Source organism: Cydia strobilella, chromosome Z (genome assembly GCF_947568885.1).
Source record: "Cydia strobilella chromosome Z, ilCydStro3.1, whole genome shotgun sequence".
Classification (NCBI taxonomy): Eukaryota; Metazoa; Arthropoda; class Insecta; order Lepidoptera; family Tortricidae; genus Cydia; species Cydia strobilella.
Genome location: NC_086068.1, coordinates 18,976,385 through 18,993,383, shown reverse-complemented (window position 1 = coordinate 18,993,383; position 16,999 = coordinate 18,976,385). Strand labels below are relative to the sequence as shown.

General features: G+C 35.7%; 1 protein-coding gene across 1 annotated transcript in view; it reads right to left on the bottom strand.

Moving 5' to 3' along the window:
• LOC134754471 (uncharacterized) overlaps positions 1 to 16,999 on the bottom strand; it is a 169,613-nt gene that overhangs the window by 25,193 nt on the left and 127,421 nt on the right. The window contains exons 9-16 of the mRNA XM_063690805.1: positions 15,223 to 15,343; positions 14,747 to 14,854; positions 14,447 to 14,590; positions 13,870 to 13,958; positions 13,351 to 13,519; positions 12,318 to 12,461; positions 10,400 to 10,535; positions 6,617 to 6,752 (exon numbers count right to left, since the gene is read on the bottom strand). Coding sequence (XP_063546875.1) covers positions 6,617 to 6,752; positions 10,400 to 10,535; positions 12,318 to 12,461; positions 13,351 to 13,519; positions 13,870 to 13,958; positions 14,447 to 14,590; positions 14,747 to 14,854; positions 15,223 to 15,343 — 1,047 coding nt within the window. The remainder of the gene's footprint in view (positions 1 to 6,616; positions 6,753 to 10,399; positions 10,536 to 12,317; positions 12,462 to 13,350; positions 13,520 to 13,869; positions 13,959 to 14,446; positions 14,591 to 14,746; positions 14,855 to 15,222; positions 15,344 to 16,999) is intronic.

The following is a 16,999-nucleotide window of genomic DNA, read 5'->3' as shown; positions in this document are numbered from 1 at the left end:
CATTGTCTTATCAATCTTACCGTAGTAGGTATATAAATATAATTAAAAATAAACTGTAGGCTGCACTCATCATACTGACCAACATTTGTGACGTTCCTAATCAAAAGGTACCACTTTCTCTGACAGGTTATTTGTATAAAGATATAATCAAATTTCGTCTTTATGGTAAACGACAAAGTGGTACCTACCTTTTGATAAGCGACTTAAAAATTACTTTTGTTTCGATTTTTAGTAGACTTTTTAAGTTTATTTTAAGACGCAATTTATTGTGATTTTTGTTATGTTTAAGCGTGGCAAGCAACATTAATTACAATGATGATGATGTTCATTAAATACAATATTTTTTCATACTATACTGAACTGTCACCCTATACATGAGAATGAACAGCGCCCTCTTGACAATGATCATATATTACTGGTCAGGCTTTAATATGTGTCATAATTTAGTAAAGTCCCCTTTGTGGATTCTAAGTTTCCGAGTTACAGCAGTTTAGTGAAAGCGTTTTTTTTTTTAAATATAAATTAAGGGTTGAATAAAGAGGAAAGAAAATTTGATTATTTTTGCGCTACGACGCACGGTTTAGGAGATACAGCCCTATAAAGTTATTTTTAGTTTTTTTTTTTTTCTTTTTTACATTGTGTTTTTTGTATATTACTTTGGGGTTTCATAAAGGGGAACGAAAATTTAATTATTTTTGCGCTACGACGCATGGTTTAGGAGATCAAGCCCTATTAAAAAAAACTCTTTTTTTGCGTTTTTTTTGTATAAATTAATGGTTACATAAAGGGGACCGAAAAGTTGATTATTTTTGCGCTACGACGCACGGTTACAGCCCTATATAGATTTTTTCTTTTTCTTTTGTACGTTTTTAAATCTTAATTAAGGGCTTCTTATGGGGAACGAAAATTTGATTATTTTTCCCTACCATGCACGGTTTAGGAGATACATCCCTAAAGTTTTTTTTGTTGTTTTTTTTTTTTCTTTTTTTTTTGTCATTGCGTTTTTTGTTATTACTTTGGGGTTTCATAAAAGGGAACGAAAATTTTATTATTTTTGCGCTACGACGCACGGTTTAGGAGATACAGCCCTATAGAGTTTTTTTGTTTTATTTTCTTTTTTTTCTTGTGTTTTTGGATATTATTTTGGGGCTTCATAAAGGGGAACGAAAATTTTATTATTTTTGCGCTACGACACATGGTTTAGGAGATACAGCCCTATAAATATTTTTTTTTTAAATTTTGCGTTTTTTTTAATATAAATTATGGGTTGCATATAGGGGAACGAAAATTTTATTGTTTTTGCGGTACCACGCACGGTTTAGGAGCTACAGCTCTATAAAGTTTTTTTTCCTGGTTTTTTTTTGTTTTTTTTTTAAGTATTAATTACGGGTTTCTTAAAGGGTTTTTTTTAATTATTTTTGCGATACGACGCATGGTTTAAGAGATACAGCCCTATAATGTTTTTTTTTTTAAATTTTGCGTTTTTTTAAATATAAATTATGGGTTGCATAAAGGGGAACGAAAATTTTATTATTTTTGCGCTACGACGCTTGGTTTAGGAGATACAGCCCTATAAAGATTTTTTTTTTAATTTTGCGTTTTTTTATAATATAAATTGTGGGTTGCATAAAGGGGAACGAAAATTTTATTGTTTTTGCGGTACCAAGCACGGTTTAGGAGATACAGCTCTATAAAGTTTTTTTTCCTGTTTTTTTTTTTGTTTTTTTTTAAAGTATTAATAACGGGTTTCTTAAAGGGTTTTTTTTTTATTATTTTTGCGCTAAAACGCATGGTTTAAGAGATACAGCCCTATAATGTTTTTTTTTTAAATTTTGCGGTTTTTTTTAAATATAAATTATGGGTTGCATAAAGGGGAACGAAAATTTTATTATTTTTGCGCCACCACGCACGGTTTAGGAGATATTATATCTATATATATAGCTATAATAGCTCTATAAAGTTTTTTTTCCTGGTTTTTTTTAAAGCTTTAATTAAGGGTTTCTTAAAGGGGAACGAAAATTTGATTATTTTTGTGCTACGATGCACGGTTTAGTAGATGCAGCCCTATAAAGATTTTTTTTGTTGTTTTTTTTTCGTGTTTTTTGTATATTTTTTTGGGGTTCCGTAAAGGGGAACGAAATTTTTGTTATTTTTGCGCTACCACGCACGGTTTAGGAGATATAGCTCTATAAAGATTTTTTCCTGTTTTTTTTTGTTTTTTTTTTAAGTATTAATTAAGGGTTTCTTAAAGGGGAACGAAAAATTGATTATTTTTGCGCTACGATGCACGATTTAGGAGATGCAGCCCTATAAAGTTTTTTTTTGTTTTTTTTTTTCATTGTGTTTTTTGTATATTAGTTTGGGGTTCCACAAAGGGGAACGAAAATTTGATTATTTTTGCGCTACGACGGTTTAGGAGATACAGCCCTATAAAGTTTTTTTTGTTTTTTTTTTTATTGTGTTTTTTGTATATTACTTTGGAGTTCCGTAAAGGGGAACGAAAATTTTATTATTTTTGCGCTATGACGCACGGTTTAGGAGATACAGCCCTAAAATGATTTTTTTCCTCTTTTTCTTTTTTGCGTTTTTCAATCTTAATTAGGGGTTTCTTAAAGAGGTTTTTTAATTATTTTTGCGTTACGATGCACGGTGTAGGAGATACAGCCCTATAAAGTTTTTTTGTTATTTTTTTTTCTTTTTTTTTCATTGTGTTTTTAGTATATTACTTTGGGGCTTCATAAAGGGGAACGAAATTTTTATTATTTTTGCGCTACGCCGCATGGTTTAAGAGATACAGCCCTATAATGATTTTTTTTAATTTTTTTTGCGTTTTTTTTTAAATATAAATTATGGGTTGCATAAAGGGGAACGAAACTTTTATTATTTTTGCCACCACGCACGGTTTAGGAGATATTATATCTATATATATATAGCTATAATAGCTCTATAAAGTTTTTTTCCTGTTTTTTTTTTTAAGTTTTAATTAAGGGTTTCTTAAGGGGAACGAAAATTTGATTATTTTTGTGCTACGATGCACGGTTTAGGAGATGCAGCCCTATAAAGATTGTTTGTTGTTTTTTTTCTTTTTTGCGTTTTTAAATCTTAATTAGGGGCTTCTTAAAGGGGAGCGAAAATTTGATAATTTTTGCGCTACGATGCACGATTTAGGAGATACAGCTAATACAGCCCTATAAAGATTTTGTTTCTTTTTTTTCATTGTATTTTTCATGTATTACTTTTGGGTTACATAAAGGGGAACGAAAATTTTATTATTTTTGCGCTACGACGCATGGTTTAGGAGATACAGTCCTATATTTTTTTTTACAATGCATGTGCTCGAAAAGTGCGTTTCCTACGGAGCCATATCGTGCGGAAAGTACTGCTTTTCCGCACTAGTGCTTTTTGTTTTCAATTTTTTTTTACAGTACATATGGTGCTACTTTCTCGCACTAGTGCGGAAAAGAGCACTTACCGTGCATATGTCGAAAGTTTAAAGGGCCATATGTACTGCAAAACGTACGATACACGTGCGAATAGGTAATTCGCAACTCGTGTCGATTTAAAACACTCCTTTTAATAATTAAACTTATTTGCCATGATGTTTTTTTATTTACTCGCACAATGCATAGTAAAACATTGTATGATACACGTGCGTAAAGATGATTTCCGCACTTGTTGCATAAATAGCAATTTTTTTTATCAAAGAATGAAAGAAAGTCACGGTATTAATAACCAAATTTTACTTTAGTGGTACCTTTTCCCTATCACTGTCACAAATGTATGTGGCGTTCACGTAAACGCGATATTTTTAAGATTTCCCTGCGCAATGTTGCCAGCTCGCTCGCAAATCAAACATGTACTTACAGTTCTTTTGCATAATGGTGACATTGTACAATATCTATAAGTTTTAAATAGGTAAAAGATAATTCGACGCATTCTTTGCTTGCTTGTTGCTTGTTGTTGTGTTGTTTGCGTAACTTCTTTGAATAAGTTGCGTTAATTTGGCGCACAGGCGAAGTAAACATGCGTTGCGTACGGCAAGGTCACGCCGCGGCCCCACCCTGCACGGCCTCCGTTGCCCATTCAGACCGCCCGCTAGCTTCGTTTGAACGCAAATAATATTTTTGTAATATTTGTTTATGCAGTGGATGCAAGTGACACAAATTCATACATCTTATTTATCCCGCATTTCAAATTAATAAGATGTTAACTCTAATATCTTTAATATTCTTTTGTAACTGTGACAGCCTGTTACAACAAAATCATCAAATATCTTATGAAGCTATGCCTTAATAAGACAAAATCATTTAATGGACCTATTTAAACGATTAAATTCGACCTAAGTAATTTTTTTTAACTCTAATTTTTTTTTGTGTCATTTAGAATATTATGACATAGTATCAGATTGCAGTGGACGTAATTGACACAAACGATGTTTTCACACTAAAAACACTATCCTAAATGCAACACAGTTACATGTTTTCTCTCGAATATTTTTTTCTCCAAAATAATTCAAAATAAAAAATAATTACCACAAAATAACAAATTACTAGAAAAGCAAATTATATATATGACACAAAACAAAATGTAAGATTTACATCTTAACAAAGTATTCATAAGCGAAAACAGAATTGACTTTAATATTTTTATAACCTAGGGGTCAAAATATAGCCAGCGGTACAGGTCTATATCAGCACGCGGTACATTTAATAAAATACTTTATACTACTAGGATGACCGCGTAACTAAGCAGTGTAGCACCCTCGCACGGGCGTGCAGTGACGCCCGGTCATGTGGACTTTGATGACGACGTTTTCCGATCGCTGAAGTGAGAAATTTCTCACTATTGGCGATAAAATAGTAATGACAAAAAAGTTTTGAGATGTAATGTGATACCAAGTCGGTTATTTTAGTCAGTGCCAGGGGGTGTTAAAACCGTATCAATATTAGATATCTTTAATTTTTAATACGTATAGTAAGGATGGTACGGCCGTGCCACTTTGTTTTGCTCGACTTGGCAGGGGCACTGCCGTGCCCCTAGAGCAAAACATATCTGGGGGCCTAGCTAATATGACAATCGTACATTGGCAAACGCCAAACGTAAAGAAAAAAAACGTTTTCATATCTCATGCTCTGAAAGTGGGTCGTTGCTGTTCTAAAAAATGCGCAGAAAGTGATACGTTTCTGCTCTAGTGCAGAAAAGTGGTGTACTCCTCTGCGTCCCCATCCCACGAGCAACTGGGTGGAAACAGAATTGAAAAATAGTGTCTTAGTTTCCTCGCCTGGAACAATTGGTAATTGTTCTAATTTTACTAATCCCGCATTAAATCGTTTTTTATCAAAAATGCTGTAAGTAAATTGTTAAAATAAATTATTCTTGATTTCTTTTGTTGAATTGTATTTACTCGATTTCATAAGGAGGGAACCAAAAGGAATACACCAAAATATTTTTATAAACCTTACACTTGCGTAAATGAGCAAAGACATCTTATACAGCCGCAGTTAAACGTCTGTACGATATTAAATGGGTTTTAAAGTTATTTAGCACTATATTCATAAAAATAGAATAAAATAAAATATAAGATAAATTGCTTATTTTATCCATTAAATTGTAATTTATTATTTACATTTTTTTAAATACTTTTATTATGTTGGCTAAATGACTGGGATGCCATTGACTATTTGGGAGTTTAAAGGGCCCTCCACACTCGTGCGCGAATCTCGGCGCGAAGCCGAGAACGTGAGTGTGGAGTCTAGTTCGCTAATCAGCGAAATCGACTCCACACTCGCGTTCGCGGCTTCGCGCCGCGTAGTCTGGAGCGCGCTTTAAAAAATTAAAAAGTAAGAGGCAATCCCGCTGATTTTCGTGTTATAATGAACAAAACATTTTAAAATTACAGTTAAAATCGCAGTTTGTAAAAATATGTGTGTCCCCGATTGCAAGTAAGTCCTAAGGAAAAAAATCATGGCCGTATGTCTATTAGGTACTTTAATTACTGATTTTGCAAAATTGCCTTGTCTTGTTTTGTTTCCTCGTATTCGATATGAAAAGTAGAGTGTTTAACTCGGTTGAAAGGCACCATTTCCGTCTCGGACTATTGGCGCTCTCACTGCGTTCGAGCGCCAAACTACCTCGACAGCAATGGGTGCCATTCAACCCTTGGTTAACAATCTACTATAACCTACTCAGAAAACAGCTTCTAATGTATTTTTAGGAGACCATCTGTATAAGTTTGTTCATGAACCATGGACATGAAATAAATCATTACAATATTATTATTAAAGAAAAATGTATAGGGAATTCGGGAACGGGATGACAGATGCTACGAAAAGTCACGTGACTATTTCCATACATTAAATTAAAGTTTCGATTGGTTTTCTATTAACGTTTGTCATCTTGGCTAGGCCACCTGTAAATTTAAATTTTAGTTTTACTTAGCTGACTAGCGCTGCGGTAAGTCTGCTGCTAATTTTCGAGTGAAAGCGGCGTGTAGTCTTCGAAAAACTAGCACGGATGTTTACAAACTTTAAATCATACCATACCATACAAAATGGGGAATGTTACCGGGAACGGCACAACTCTATACGTGAAATATTAGAAATATGTCGGAACTGACCTGGTGGAGTACTGGAAGCTGGAGAGACGACTTTGACGCGAACTGCCGCTGGTAGAATTCCGCTGCATGGGATGGCGTAGGCTGTGCAGGGTGGGCGCACGCCCGCTCGCGCCCGCCGCGGCGCCCGATGCCTCGCCTGCCGATATAGGGTTATCTATTCATTAATAGTTTGAATTAGAACAGAATTGTACAACAATTAACACCATAATATAATTAAATGCCATACTGTAGCCTTTTACCATGTCCTCCGTGTTAGGTTAGGTTAGGTAGACTTGTTCACCCCTAATTGAGAGTCTTGGTCCCAGGGGGATCAAGTCTCCCAGGTTTTTGGGACACATGGTAAAACAGATTTTACCGTGTTTCCACATACCAGATTATCATTGATTATGTAACTCGAATCGCAATTAGCAATGCATTTAGAATTAGGAAAACACACAGCGAACATATCTGTATATGAGTACCCTAATGAGTTCCTTGTATGGGAGACCCATATTTTTTAATATATTTTTTTATAAGTAGGGTCGCCTAAGACCGGATTTGACCGAAGATCGGATGCACAGAATTTACCGCAAACGGAGCGATATTTTTCCCTGATGGCAACATAGTTTGCTTCGCCATTTTGTTCTGCCCCTCCTGTCATTCCGCGATCGGTACGTGTGCACCGGACCTTTAAAAAAAGTTGGCGTTTTTTCGAATTTCATGGTGATCCGGACTTCCCTCCTCGAGTTTGTTTTGACGATATGGTAAATATGAATTATTTTATTGCTTTTTAAGTTAATTGTTGCGAGGTTTTAGCAAATTCTCTATAGATTTGTATACTTTAGTTTACGCCTAGGACGTCTGTAGGCAGAGATCCGGACTTTCCTCCCATTGCCGAAGATCGGACTAATCACCGAGGCACTTAAAAAACTCAGCCGTTCTCAAAAGTTCGAATCGTAATAAAGAGATATATAATGAAAAAACATGACACATGACAAGACAATTATATCTTCGTGAATGCAGCGCTTTTTTGCAAATAACCTATGTATATCCGGTCTTAATTCACCATCTTAGAACGCTCCCAGGCTGAGTCATTAAAGTTCGAGAATCTCAATTTAGCTCAAATTTGCCTGAGGAAGTAGTAGAAGTAAGATCGGACAAAAAAATCGCAAAAAAAAAGAATTTGTTGTTCTAGTCACACCCACGCGGATGATCAGGAAGATTTTTTGATATGTTATTGTTAACTTAAAATCGGATATTTTCCTTCTGTGCACTCTAATGCCGTAGCAACAGAGTTGAAATTATGCAGTAGTCCGAACTTCGGCATCACTAGAGTTTCTTGTCACGTAACCAGAAAAAAAACCGTCACTTTGAAGGCGTGTCTCATACAAACTATTGCGATTATTGAAATAAATAAAATATTACCAAATTAATTATTTCATTGTTAATTACTTTCAATAACAAGACATTAGAAAATAGTCGTAGTCGCAGTCCATCTGATAAAGGAACAAGCGAGACATAGACTGTGAGACCTTAGTGTTGGATGATGTTGGACATTCTGAGTATAATATGTTTTGAAAAGATGTGTCCCGCCGAGTTTGTTGCCGGTTCCATATTGGGATACCCTCCTTCAATTTAGGAGGGAATTAAATCTTCTCGGGTCCGAGGTGTAGGGTTTGAGCCGGCTTAGTTTTTATTGCGTATATGTATATATATCTTTACTTGAAAATAATTGTAGTGTATAACTAGCCTTATGAACCGATTTTGCATGTACAACCAGCCTTAAAGTTTATAGTCTATGATTGTTCATTATTTTTAGTATGTGGGTATTTTTGCACTTTGTAATTTTTCCTCAGTCACCCGTTGACCACGAACGCTGTAAAGGGTTCGAAATGTCGGGATGTATTATAAATTCAATATACGCGATATAATCCGTTTTCATAGTTTTATTTCATTCGTACCTATTCTCATATTTCTCATACTAGACGCTTTTTTTTTTCACCAAAAGAGTCTTACTCCGCGCACATAGATAAAAAGTTTCAAATGCGTGCTAAAAGATTCAACTAATGAATAAATATTTAAAAAAAAAATAATTAATGCAAAAAAGTAAAACTAAATTACAACAAATACAATATTACCCCCCACTCTGATTATCCCCCGGACCAAATGTGCCAAAAATACTGGCGGCATTACCTCGCTGAATGGCCAGGGATATCTTTTGGACGAGGAAAGAATCAGAGCGAGGGTCGCCGCCCCTTTCCCTTAAGTGTCGCCCTATATCCTTAATAAAGGCTTTGGCCTCGGCACACCAAGGCGCAGCCGTCTCGACGGCAACCGGGACAAAATCGTACACCTGTTCAAGGTTCGCGTACTTGCTGTGCTTGAACCTAGCAGCACTTTCAGCCGCTGCACCTGCCTTGTTCACCGTGCGCGCGAGATGAGTGGGAGCAAAAGTACTCACACAGTGGCATCCCAAAGTAAGCTGCGGCCCTTCGCCCAAGGAACAAGCGTAAGGCCGTCCGGTCTCTTACCGTCCAAACGACTTAGACCCTGGGGCTCCATGATGCATGGGACGTTCGCCGACACCAAAGCTCGCCTTATTAAATAAATAAATATATTAAAAAAATAAAGGATAATTAAAGCCCTTCGAGTGAGTTTTGTAACATAACGAGGCCTTACAACTGGGAATTCGTATTGCGGTGCGGCGCCGACGATGATATTTTCCACCTTTAAAGCACTGTATATTTTGAACAATACCAAAAAAATACTCAAAATTTTCAGAATATACGTGTTATTTCAACTGTTATTTCTTGCAATAAAAATTATCAAAAAAATATATAGGGTGTTTTATGACCCACTCAAAACCTAAAAACAGTTTGTTCAGAATCGATAGGAGAATCGATCGCGCTATGTTTTAATGGGGGTATTTTCTTATTATTTTTTATTATTTTTACATGCCCATCTACAGGTCTGTAATGTAACAATATCAATAACTAGCATTTGACACGTTATTTGTCAATGAGCAACACCCTTAACTGGCTATTGGTAAATCTTATCTCGTTGCAGTAAGGTATGCATATGGTTTGTTAACAGTGCTTTCGATGGTAACTAGCAATTGTTTGATGTCACTAAAACGACGAAGCATCTTGTGTAGAATTACCAGTCGAATGGAACTGTTAAGAAAACCAAACTAATATTTTTTTTAAATATTTATCGGATTAAAGAATAAATACTCAAGATAAGTTCAAAATAAAAAAAAACTTTTGGGTGTCTCAGGTTTTCATAGGCTCAAGTAACACCGTGTATAGGTCTCCATACAAGGAACTCATTAGGGTCGCTATGTAGGGTAATAATGGCCGCCATCTGGAATATCTCACTTCCGGTCAAGATTTCGATCGGGCAACCGGCAAATTCGGATTCAGCGGGGTTAAATTAGGTTAAAAAATCTGGTTGCCAAAAAGTAACATGATTTGCCAATCGCATCAAGAAGGAAAGCGATTTTGAATTTTTTTGTCTAGACTAAATGGTGTTTCGGATTTTGGGAGCCGAAGCTTACACATAGAGCCTCATAGAGGCCTTTTTCACAATTTATTGAAATTTAAAGTGGTACGCCGAGTGCTGCTCTTGCATGTATGATGTTTAATGAGGCAGTTTTTGCCAGGATGGAAGGGCTACTGAGAGTTGATGGAATCTAAAATTTTGTAGGTTATTGGGTGAAAACGATGGACTAAATATGTACTGGCGAGCTATGGGATAGAAAACCTGACTCCTAATAAACCCTGATAAGTATTTTAACTTGATTACCGTCAAAGGAGTCTGTGTTCATGGAAGCCTGTGAGAAGTCGTATTCAGTGGAAGCGCCCATGCTGCGATGCAGCATAGCAGCCACCCGTTCGCGCGCCTCTCGCTCGATGTTCACGTCGTCTGAGTTCTGCTTGCTCTGCCAGTGCCAATGCCAGTACAAACAACACTTACTTTACCAAAAGTATAGGCCAGGAAATGAGTGCTAAAAAAAGTTATAGAGAGAAATGCTTGGAACACAATTTTTGACACTTCGTAGCTTTGTTTGGACTAGTTAGAAGGTGAACATATCAAAAGGCCCCGCGCCGCCGTAGGCCTGGTGCCGGGGGGGGAGAGATGGGTTTGAAGGTTCCAGCTTTCGGTTTTTCGATTATATATCGGAAACTATGCGTCTGAGCGACATGGCCACTTATACAAAATGAAAAGTAATTTAATTTTTTACAAATTTTATTCAGGTAAGTTTTTCAATATATGTACAGTCGAGTTCATAAATATGTATACATTTCTTCACCTTAATCCATTGCAATAAGGTGAAAAAATTTATACATGTTTATGAACTCGACTGTACCTATAGTTTTTGAGATATCTACTCTCTACTCTTGAAGGTTTATTTAGGGCTCTCATTTTTATCTCGATTATCTATATTAGTGAAGCTGCTAGGCCGGGTTCGGTATCGTTTTCGTATAAATCGGCGATGCTGAATTCATTTCTGGTACACATTTGACAATTTGACACCATTCCTTAGTAAAAACAAAATTTAAAAAAAATGCTTTTTTTTAAATTTGATATAGAGATGGTTTGAGTCCCGGGACAGTACATAGGATAGTTTTTACAACCAAAATCAACTTTTGAGGGTGTGAAAGTGGGGTGGAAGTTTATATGGGGAATCAATAACCGTTGAACCGATTTAAATAATATTTGGGATGGTCTACATCACAGACCTAAAATTTCTACATGCTTGATTTAGTTAAAAATGATACCTAATATGACTTCAAACCTAAACTTAAACAGTCACACAAAATTTCACGCCAATTTTTGAGATAAAAACTATCTTATGTCCTGTCTCGGGACTTAAAACATCTCTATACCAAATTTAAACTAAATCGGTTCAGCGGTTTAAGCGTGAAGAGAAGTTAAAAAAGGCATTTATTTAAAGTTTATATATATGTTTTTACTTCGAAATGGTGTCAATGTGGTACCATAAATGAATTTAGCACTCCCAATTTATATGAAAACGATACGAAACATGGCCTAGTAGCTTTATTGATGTAGATATCAATATCAAGATAAAATTGAGAGCCCCTAATAAACTTTTAATACAGAATATCTCGAAAGATATTCAAGACATCGAAAAAATTTACTGAATTAAACGGGTTACGGCCGGGGTTTCTCCTCCTAACTAGTCCAAACAAAGTTACGGAGTAAAAAATTGTGTTCCTAGCATTTCCCTCTATACCTAATGACCTTTTACTAAATAATAGACGCGTGACGTTCATAGTTGACAAAACTTAAATGCAGGCAATATTTAGTTGGCAATACTTTTCTTGGATGATTAGCTGATTAGATGATTAGCTCTAGATGATTGTGAAAATCTTGACACATTGGCGTCAGCCGTAGGATTTACTTACTCGATATAGGTTCCGGAACCTATATTTGATGGGTCACGATCGAGCGCCGGGTGCCATATTTACCTCCCTTTACTTACATCCATGACTATACCTTTTTATTGCTCGGCCTAGTAACCATAGACATGAAAAGTGTGGGAAAAAACAAGCCCCTGTATTGACAGGTGAAGTAGATGACGCAAAAACTGGACGTCAGTGGGAAAGAGCTCTAAGGCGCTAAAACGAGGGCGTTGATGACACTTTATTACTTCATTGACGTGGCGGCGAAAAGGTTAAGGCTATTAAATAATAATTACCGCTTTCGCGGAGCTAGTTCCCGCGGCACCGTAGTCGGAAGAGGAATCCACGTCTACTTCAGAGAGATCCCGAGATGGATTTCTGGCAAACCACACGCCAAGGTCGTATGTGAGCCTAGCCTCTCGTAGTTTTTGTTCCCATATCTAAAAGAAATGTATTGTCATTATTTGTCTATGAGGAGTCGACCTAAAACGTACTCTATATCATCATAGTCTCACATCTAATATAGTAAACATGTTTTTTATTTTACCAAAAAAGGTGGTAAAGGCTCTCTTGATTGTTATAAAACTAATAAGAAAGTTGCATTTTATTCACATGTGAGGCAAAGTAATCAAATGCAAATTTTGAGTTGTTTTCTTACGTTTGCAGTAGAATTGACTTTTAAATGATGATTTTGAATGATAAATATTTAATAACATTAATTTTGAACCGAATTGCTTTGATTTTGTTTAATATTTTATAGTTAGCATTTTATTTATTTATTTATTTAATCTTTATTGCACAAAAGAAAATACAAATGTACAAAAGGCGGACTTAATGCTACAAGGCATTCTCTACCAGTCAACCTTCGGGCAAAGCAGATAACTTGTAGGCGGTGCAACATAGTAGGTATTTTACACAACTCATACAACTAAACAAATACAAGTAATATCAATAATACATAGGTATAATACATACACATATATTTTTTTTAAAAAAGGGCATGGTTTTCCTTGTGTTGGTGTGGTGAAAAAAATTGTGTTTCACTCAGTGGCAAAATTTATTAAACCCTCGTGCATTAAAACCCTCACAACGCTCAAGATTCCATTTTTAGAACCACCCGCTATGCTCGTAGTTCAATTTTGGAATATTTGACCCGTTATAAAACAAATAACTATTAATATGAATAGTTATCTCTCGCTTCCAATACTTATGGTGAAAAATATTTTAGAATAACTTATACACGTGGACTGCTAAAATCGTAATAGTTTTTGGACTTAACGTAGGTACCTAATGGACAACATGAGTTAGAAAGTTAAAAAAAATGCTTACTTTCAACGTGCCTTGAGGGTTGGGGTCCTTAGCTGGCTCAGACAGAGAAAAACTATGGTACGAAGAACCAACTTCGTCGACCATGACGAATATTAAAGACGCCAGTTCCCTAGGGTTCCTTGTGCTGTATCTTGGGAAGTGGATCATTCTGTCCACCATATATTTTGGCCTACAAGTAGAGGTAATATGTAGCAAATTATCAAATAAAGGAAAAAAATGGATAATAATTTTATAAGGTAGGCGAAAACTGAAAGTTGAATATGCATTCAATGTTTTTTTTTTTACCTCAATGTAAAATAAAGCCGTATTTCAAATTTATTTATTTTGACGTTAAGTATGAATCCGTTGCTCTCGATTAAGTTTATGAAACATAGGCTTTTTGTCACAGTTAGGTACTAGCATAGGTCAACTAAAATCTATTTAGGATTCAGTTAATGAAAATCGCACAGGGTTGCATTAGGTATCTGGAAAGGTTTACAACTTACGAGGTGGTACCTAAATGTGAACTTGGCTACATACCTTATTAATTTGAAAGGGTACACGCTGCCCTTAGTCATTTTTTTACATATAAGCATCATGTCAGTTAATAGAAACACGCGTACGTCGATCTGTAAGTTGAAGTATTTTAAAAGTGTAGTAATAATAAAATACATTTTTCATTACATTACTGGAATTAATACGAACTCGCAAATGCATGATTCAAATTCGCAGGTGCAAATTACTTCGCATGCCCATCGCATTTCAGTGTTTTCCCTAGTGCCAATGTGTGATGGAGCAACATGTACCTATTCAGATATATTATATGGTTTTGTATATACATGTATATATATATATGGTGAACTGATGGTGAATAGTTGCCCGCCATTTAGAAGTCAATTTTGATACGTGTCATTTTACTACATTACCTGCCATAAACGTCACTTTCAGACACATAATGTATTGAAAAGACAGTGTGTTAAAGATAGACCCCTAAACGGCAGGTACCCAACAGTATTTTCTTTCAACAGTACGTTTTACACCACACATTGGGACTTGGTTCAAAACAAGTCTACCCGGATGCATCCGTACAAAAGTAAATAAAAAAGGAGTTGCTTGCCTCCTTGACGTTGTCTCTGTAGCGGAGGTCACCTTGATAGATTATGGTTCTGCTATGGCTCGGCAAGCAGTTTACCATCGGCGCCCGCAGGTTTATGTGAGAGTACATTCGGAAATATCTGTCCATGTCGTCGTCCCTAAAGTCCTAAAAGGAATAAAAATGAGCAGTTATATGAGGCGATTGAATTATGATTATATTATTGTTAATAAAATAGGTGGATATTCCAGGCAAATTGCTCCTACAAACTCTTACTCATTAAACAAATAAACTATAAAATACATATGTTCATATATGACGTACCACATCGAAAACGTCAATAGAGTTCGCAAGCTGCTCCAGTCTTTCCAACTCTTCGCGTTGCCTTATCGTACGGTTTATGTCAAGTACATAATTTTTAGCATTTGTTTCCTGAAAATTCAACATAATGATTTATGTCCAGGTAGTTTTTCTATAATATATCGTGGTCGTGTGACGTACTCGTAGATGGCCCGTTTTACCGGCACGTGAAAGCGCGCAGACGCTGGCGCCCCTGATATGCTGTTACCGTCCACGGTCAACATTTAGTTGCCTTACCCAGGTAGCATTTATTTTATACTATTTTATTCGTCATTGTGACGTCCGTTACGTCATTATGACCTACAAATGACGTCACTTGTACGTCGCTGACGTCACTTTGCTACCTGCTGCTAATTACTTTATCATGACAATAAAACGTGCCGTGAATGTGGGACGTTAAAAAGTTAGTTATGAGGTGAGGTCTTAGTAATTGAAATTACCATAATTTTAAGCGAGGTCCTTTCTGGCTCGGCGTCCGTGTGCGAGATGATGCGCCGCAGGAGTATGCCGTACTTAGTGAGACGCTGCATGGGCTTTACCATCAAATCAGCTAATTGAAGCCTGGGTGAACACACGTACAGTAAAATAATTTTAAGTAAACTAACGCGTAGGATATTGTTGTGGAATTTCGATAACTTTTTCATATGATGTCATGTTCTCTGGCAACTCCACATTGCAGTTTGACATTTTTATGAAACATACATACCTACATAAGGATTTAGTACCTACACAATTGGTTCTTAATTTGTACTCACTAGAAAAAAAATAGGCACTTACCTAAAGTTTGAGAGTAAAATACAAATGTAATAGAGATTGCTGTAAAGCAACACTCCAGCAACTCAACTCCAACTGAAATACAATATAAGTAGGTAGGTACCTACAGTCAAGTGTACAAATATGGGTGCACGGCACGCACACATCTTACTCAAAAATATGTCTCATAGCATATCAGTTATATACTCTGATGTCGTCGTAACTATGGAATATATTTTTGAATAAGTTGTATGCACCCACATTTTTACACTTGACTGTAGGTACTTACTTTTTGGAAAATCTCTTTCTTAAATAAATATATGTAAAGTGGATTGTTTAAAACCTGGTTGTAAGGAAGCTCGCGAATTAAATAAACTTTGGACATTACTTAAATTACATAAATTAGTATTCTCGTAACACCAAGCCGCAAAATAAGCATATACCAGAGAAGTATCTATGCTCGTTTATTTCGCATAAAATTGACATCCATGGACATACTAATAACTCGACAAAGTATAGTAACTTGCGGTTTTATTTAAATCACAACAATAGTACATTATTGTCGAGGCTCGGAAGTAGCTACTTGCTGGCTGAGGATTCGTTTTAAACGGACGACCTTGGGAGTCCGTTTATTTGAATCCGAAGCCAGCAAGTAGCCTTCCAGCCGAGTCATATATAGTGCTTTTCTCAAAAATGGCGCAATAAATACTAATATAATAGAAATATTTTACAGAAGCAACGTTCTTATTTATATATTTTCACAGAAAAAAGTAATAAGATTTGCTTTGCCGCCGTATTATTTTTTTAATTAAAAATAGAAGTGTATTTTTCTGCTGAAAATATGCCAACCTATTTGAGACACCTAAATAGTCGCGGTACCAACATTATAATAATAAGTACTGATCATCTGGTTGGCTGTTTAATGGACCTATGCCTTCATTTGATATGGCCACTTCAACTTTTAAAAAGTTTGGAACTCGACAAATAATGGAATTTGTATGCAACATTGCAGTCCCGAAATCGAGACTGCAATATTTTTAACTTTTTAATTTTTTGACTGACCATAAACAACGCACTTCGCGACCTACTTGTTAACCGGCAACGTCGACTATGCCGTCCATTTTTGAGAAAAATTAGTTTATGTCCTTAAAAATTAAATACTTAAGGACATTTTTTGTGTAGGTACTAAATCCGCATGTAATGAAAATGCTAAAAACGCAATGTAGAGCCCGAGAGCAAGGCAAGTCATATGGCTACTTAGAAAGGTACAACTTACGAAAACGAAACGGCACAGTTCTTTTACATTTCTCTTTAAGTACCTATATATTTTAGTTGTAGGTTGTATTCATAATGTTTCCATTAAGTAATAATAATAACAATTTAGATTTATACCATCAGCCCAATGTAAACATGAATGATAATAGATTTTAATAGATTTGATAAACAGTGTTTTGTACTATAGGC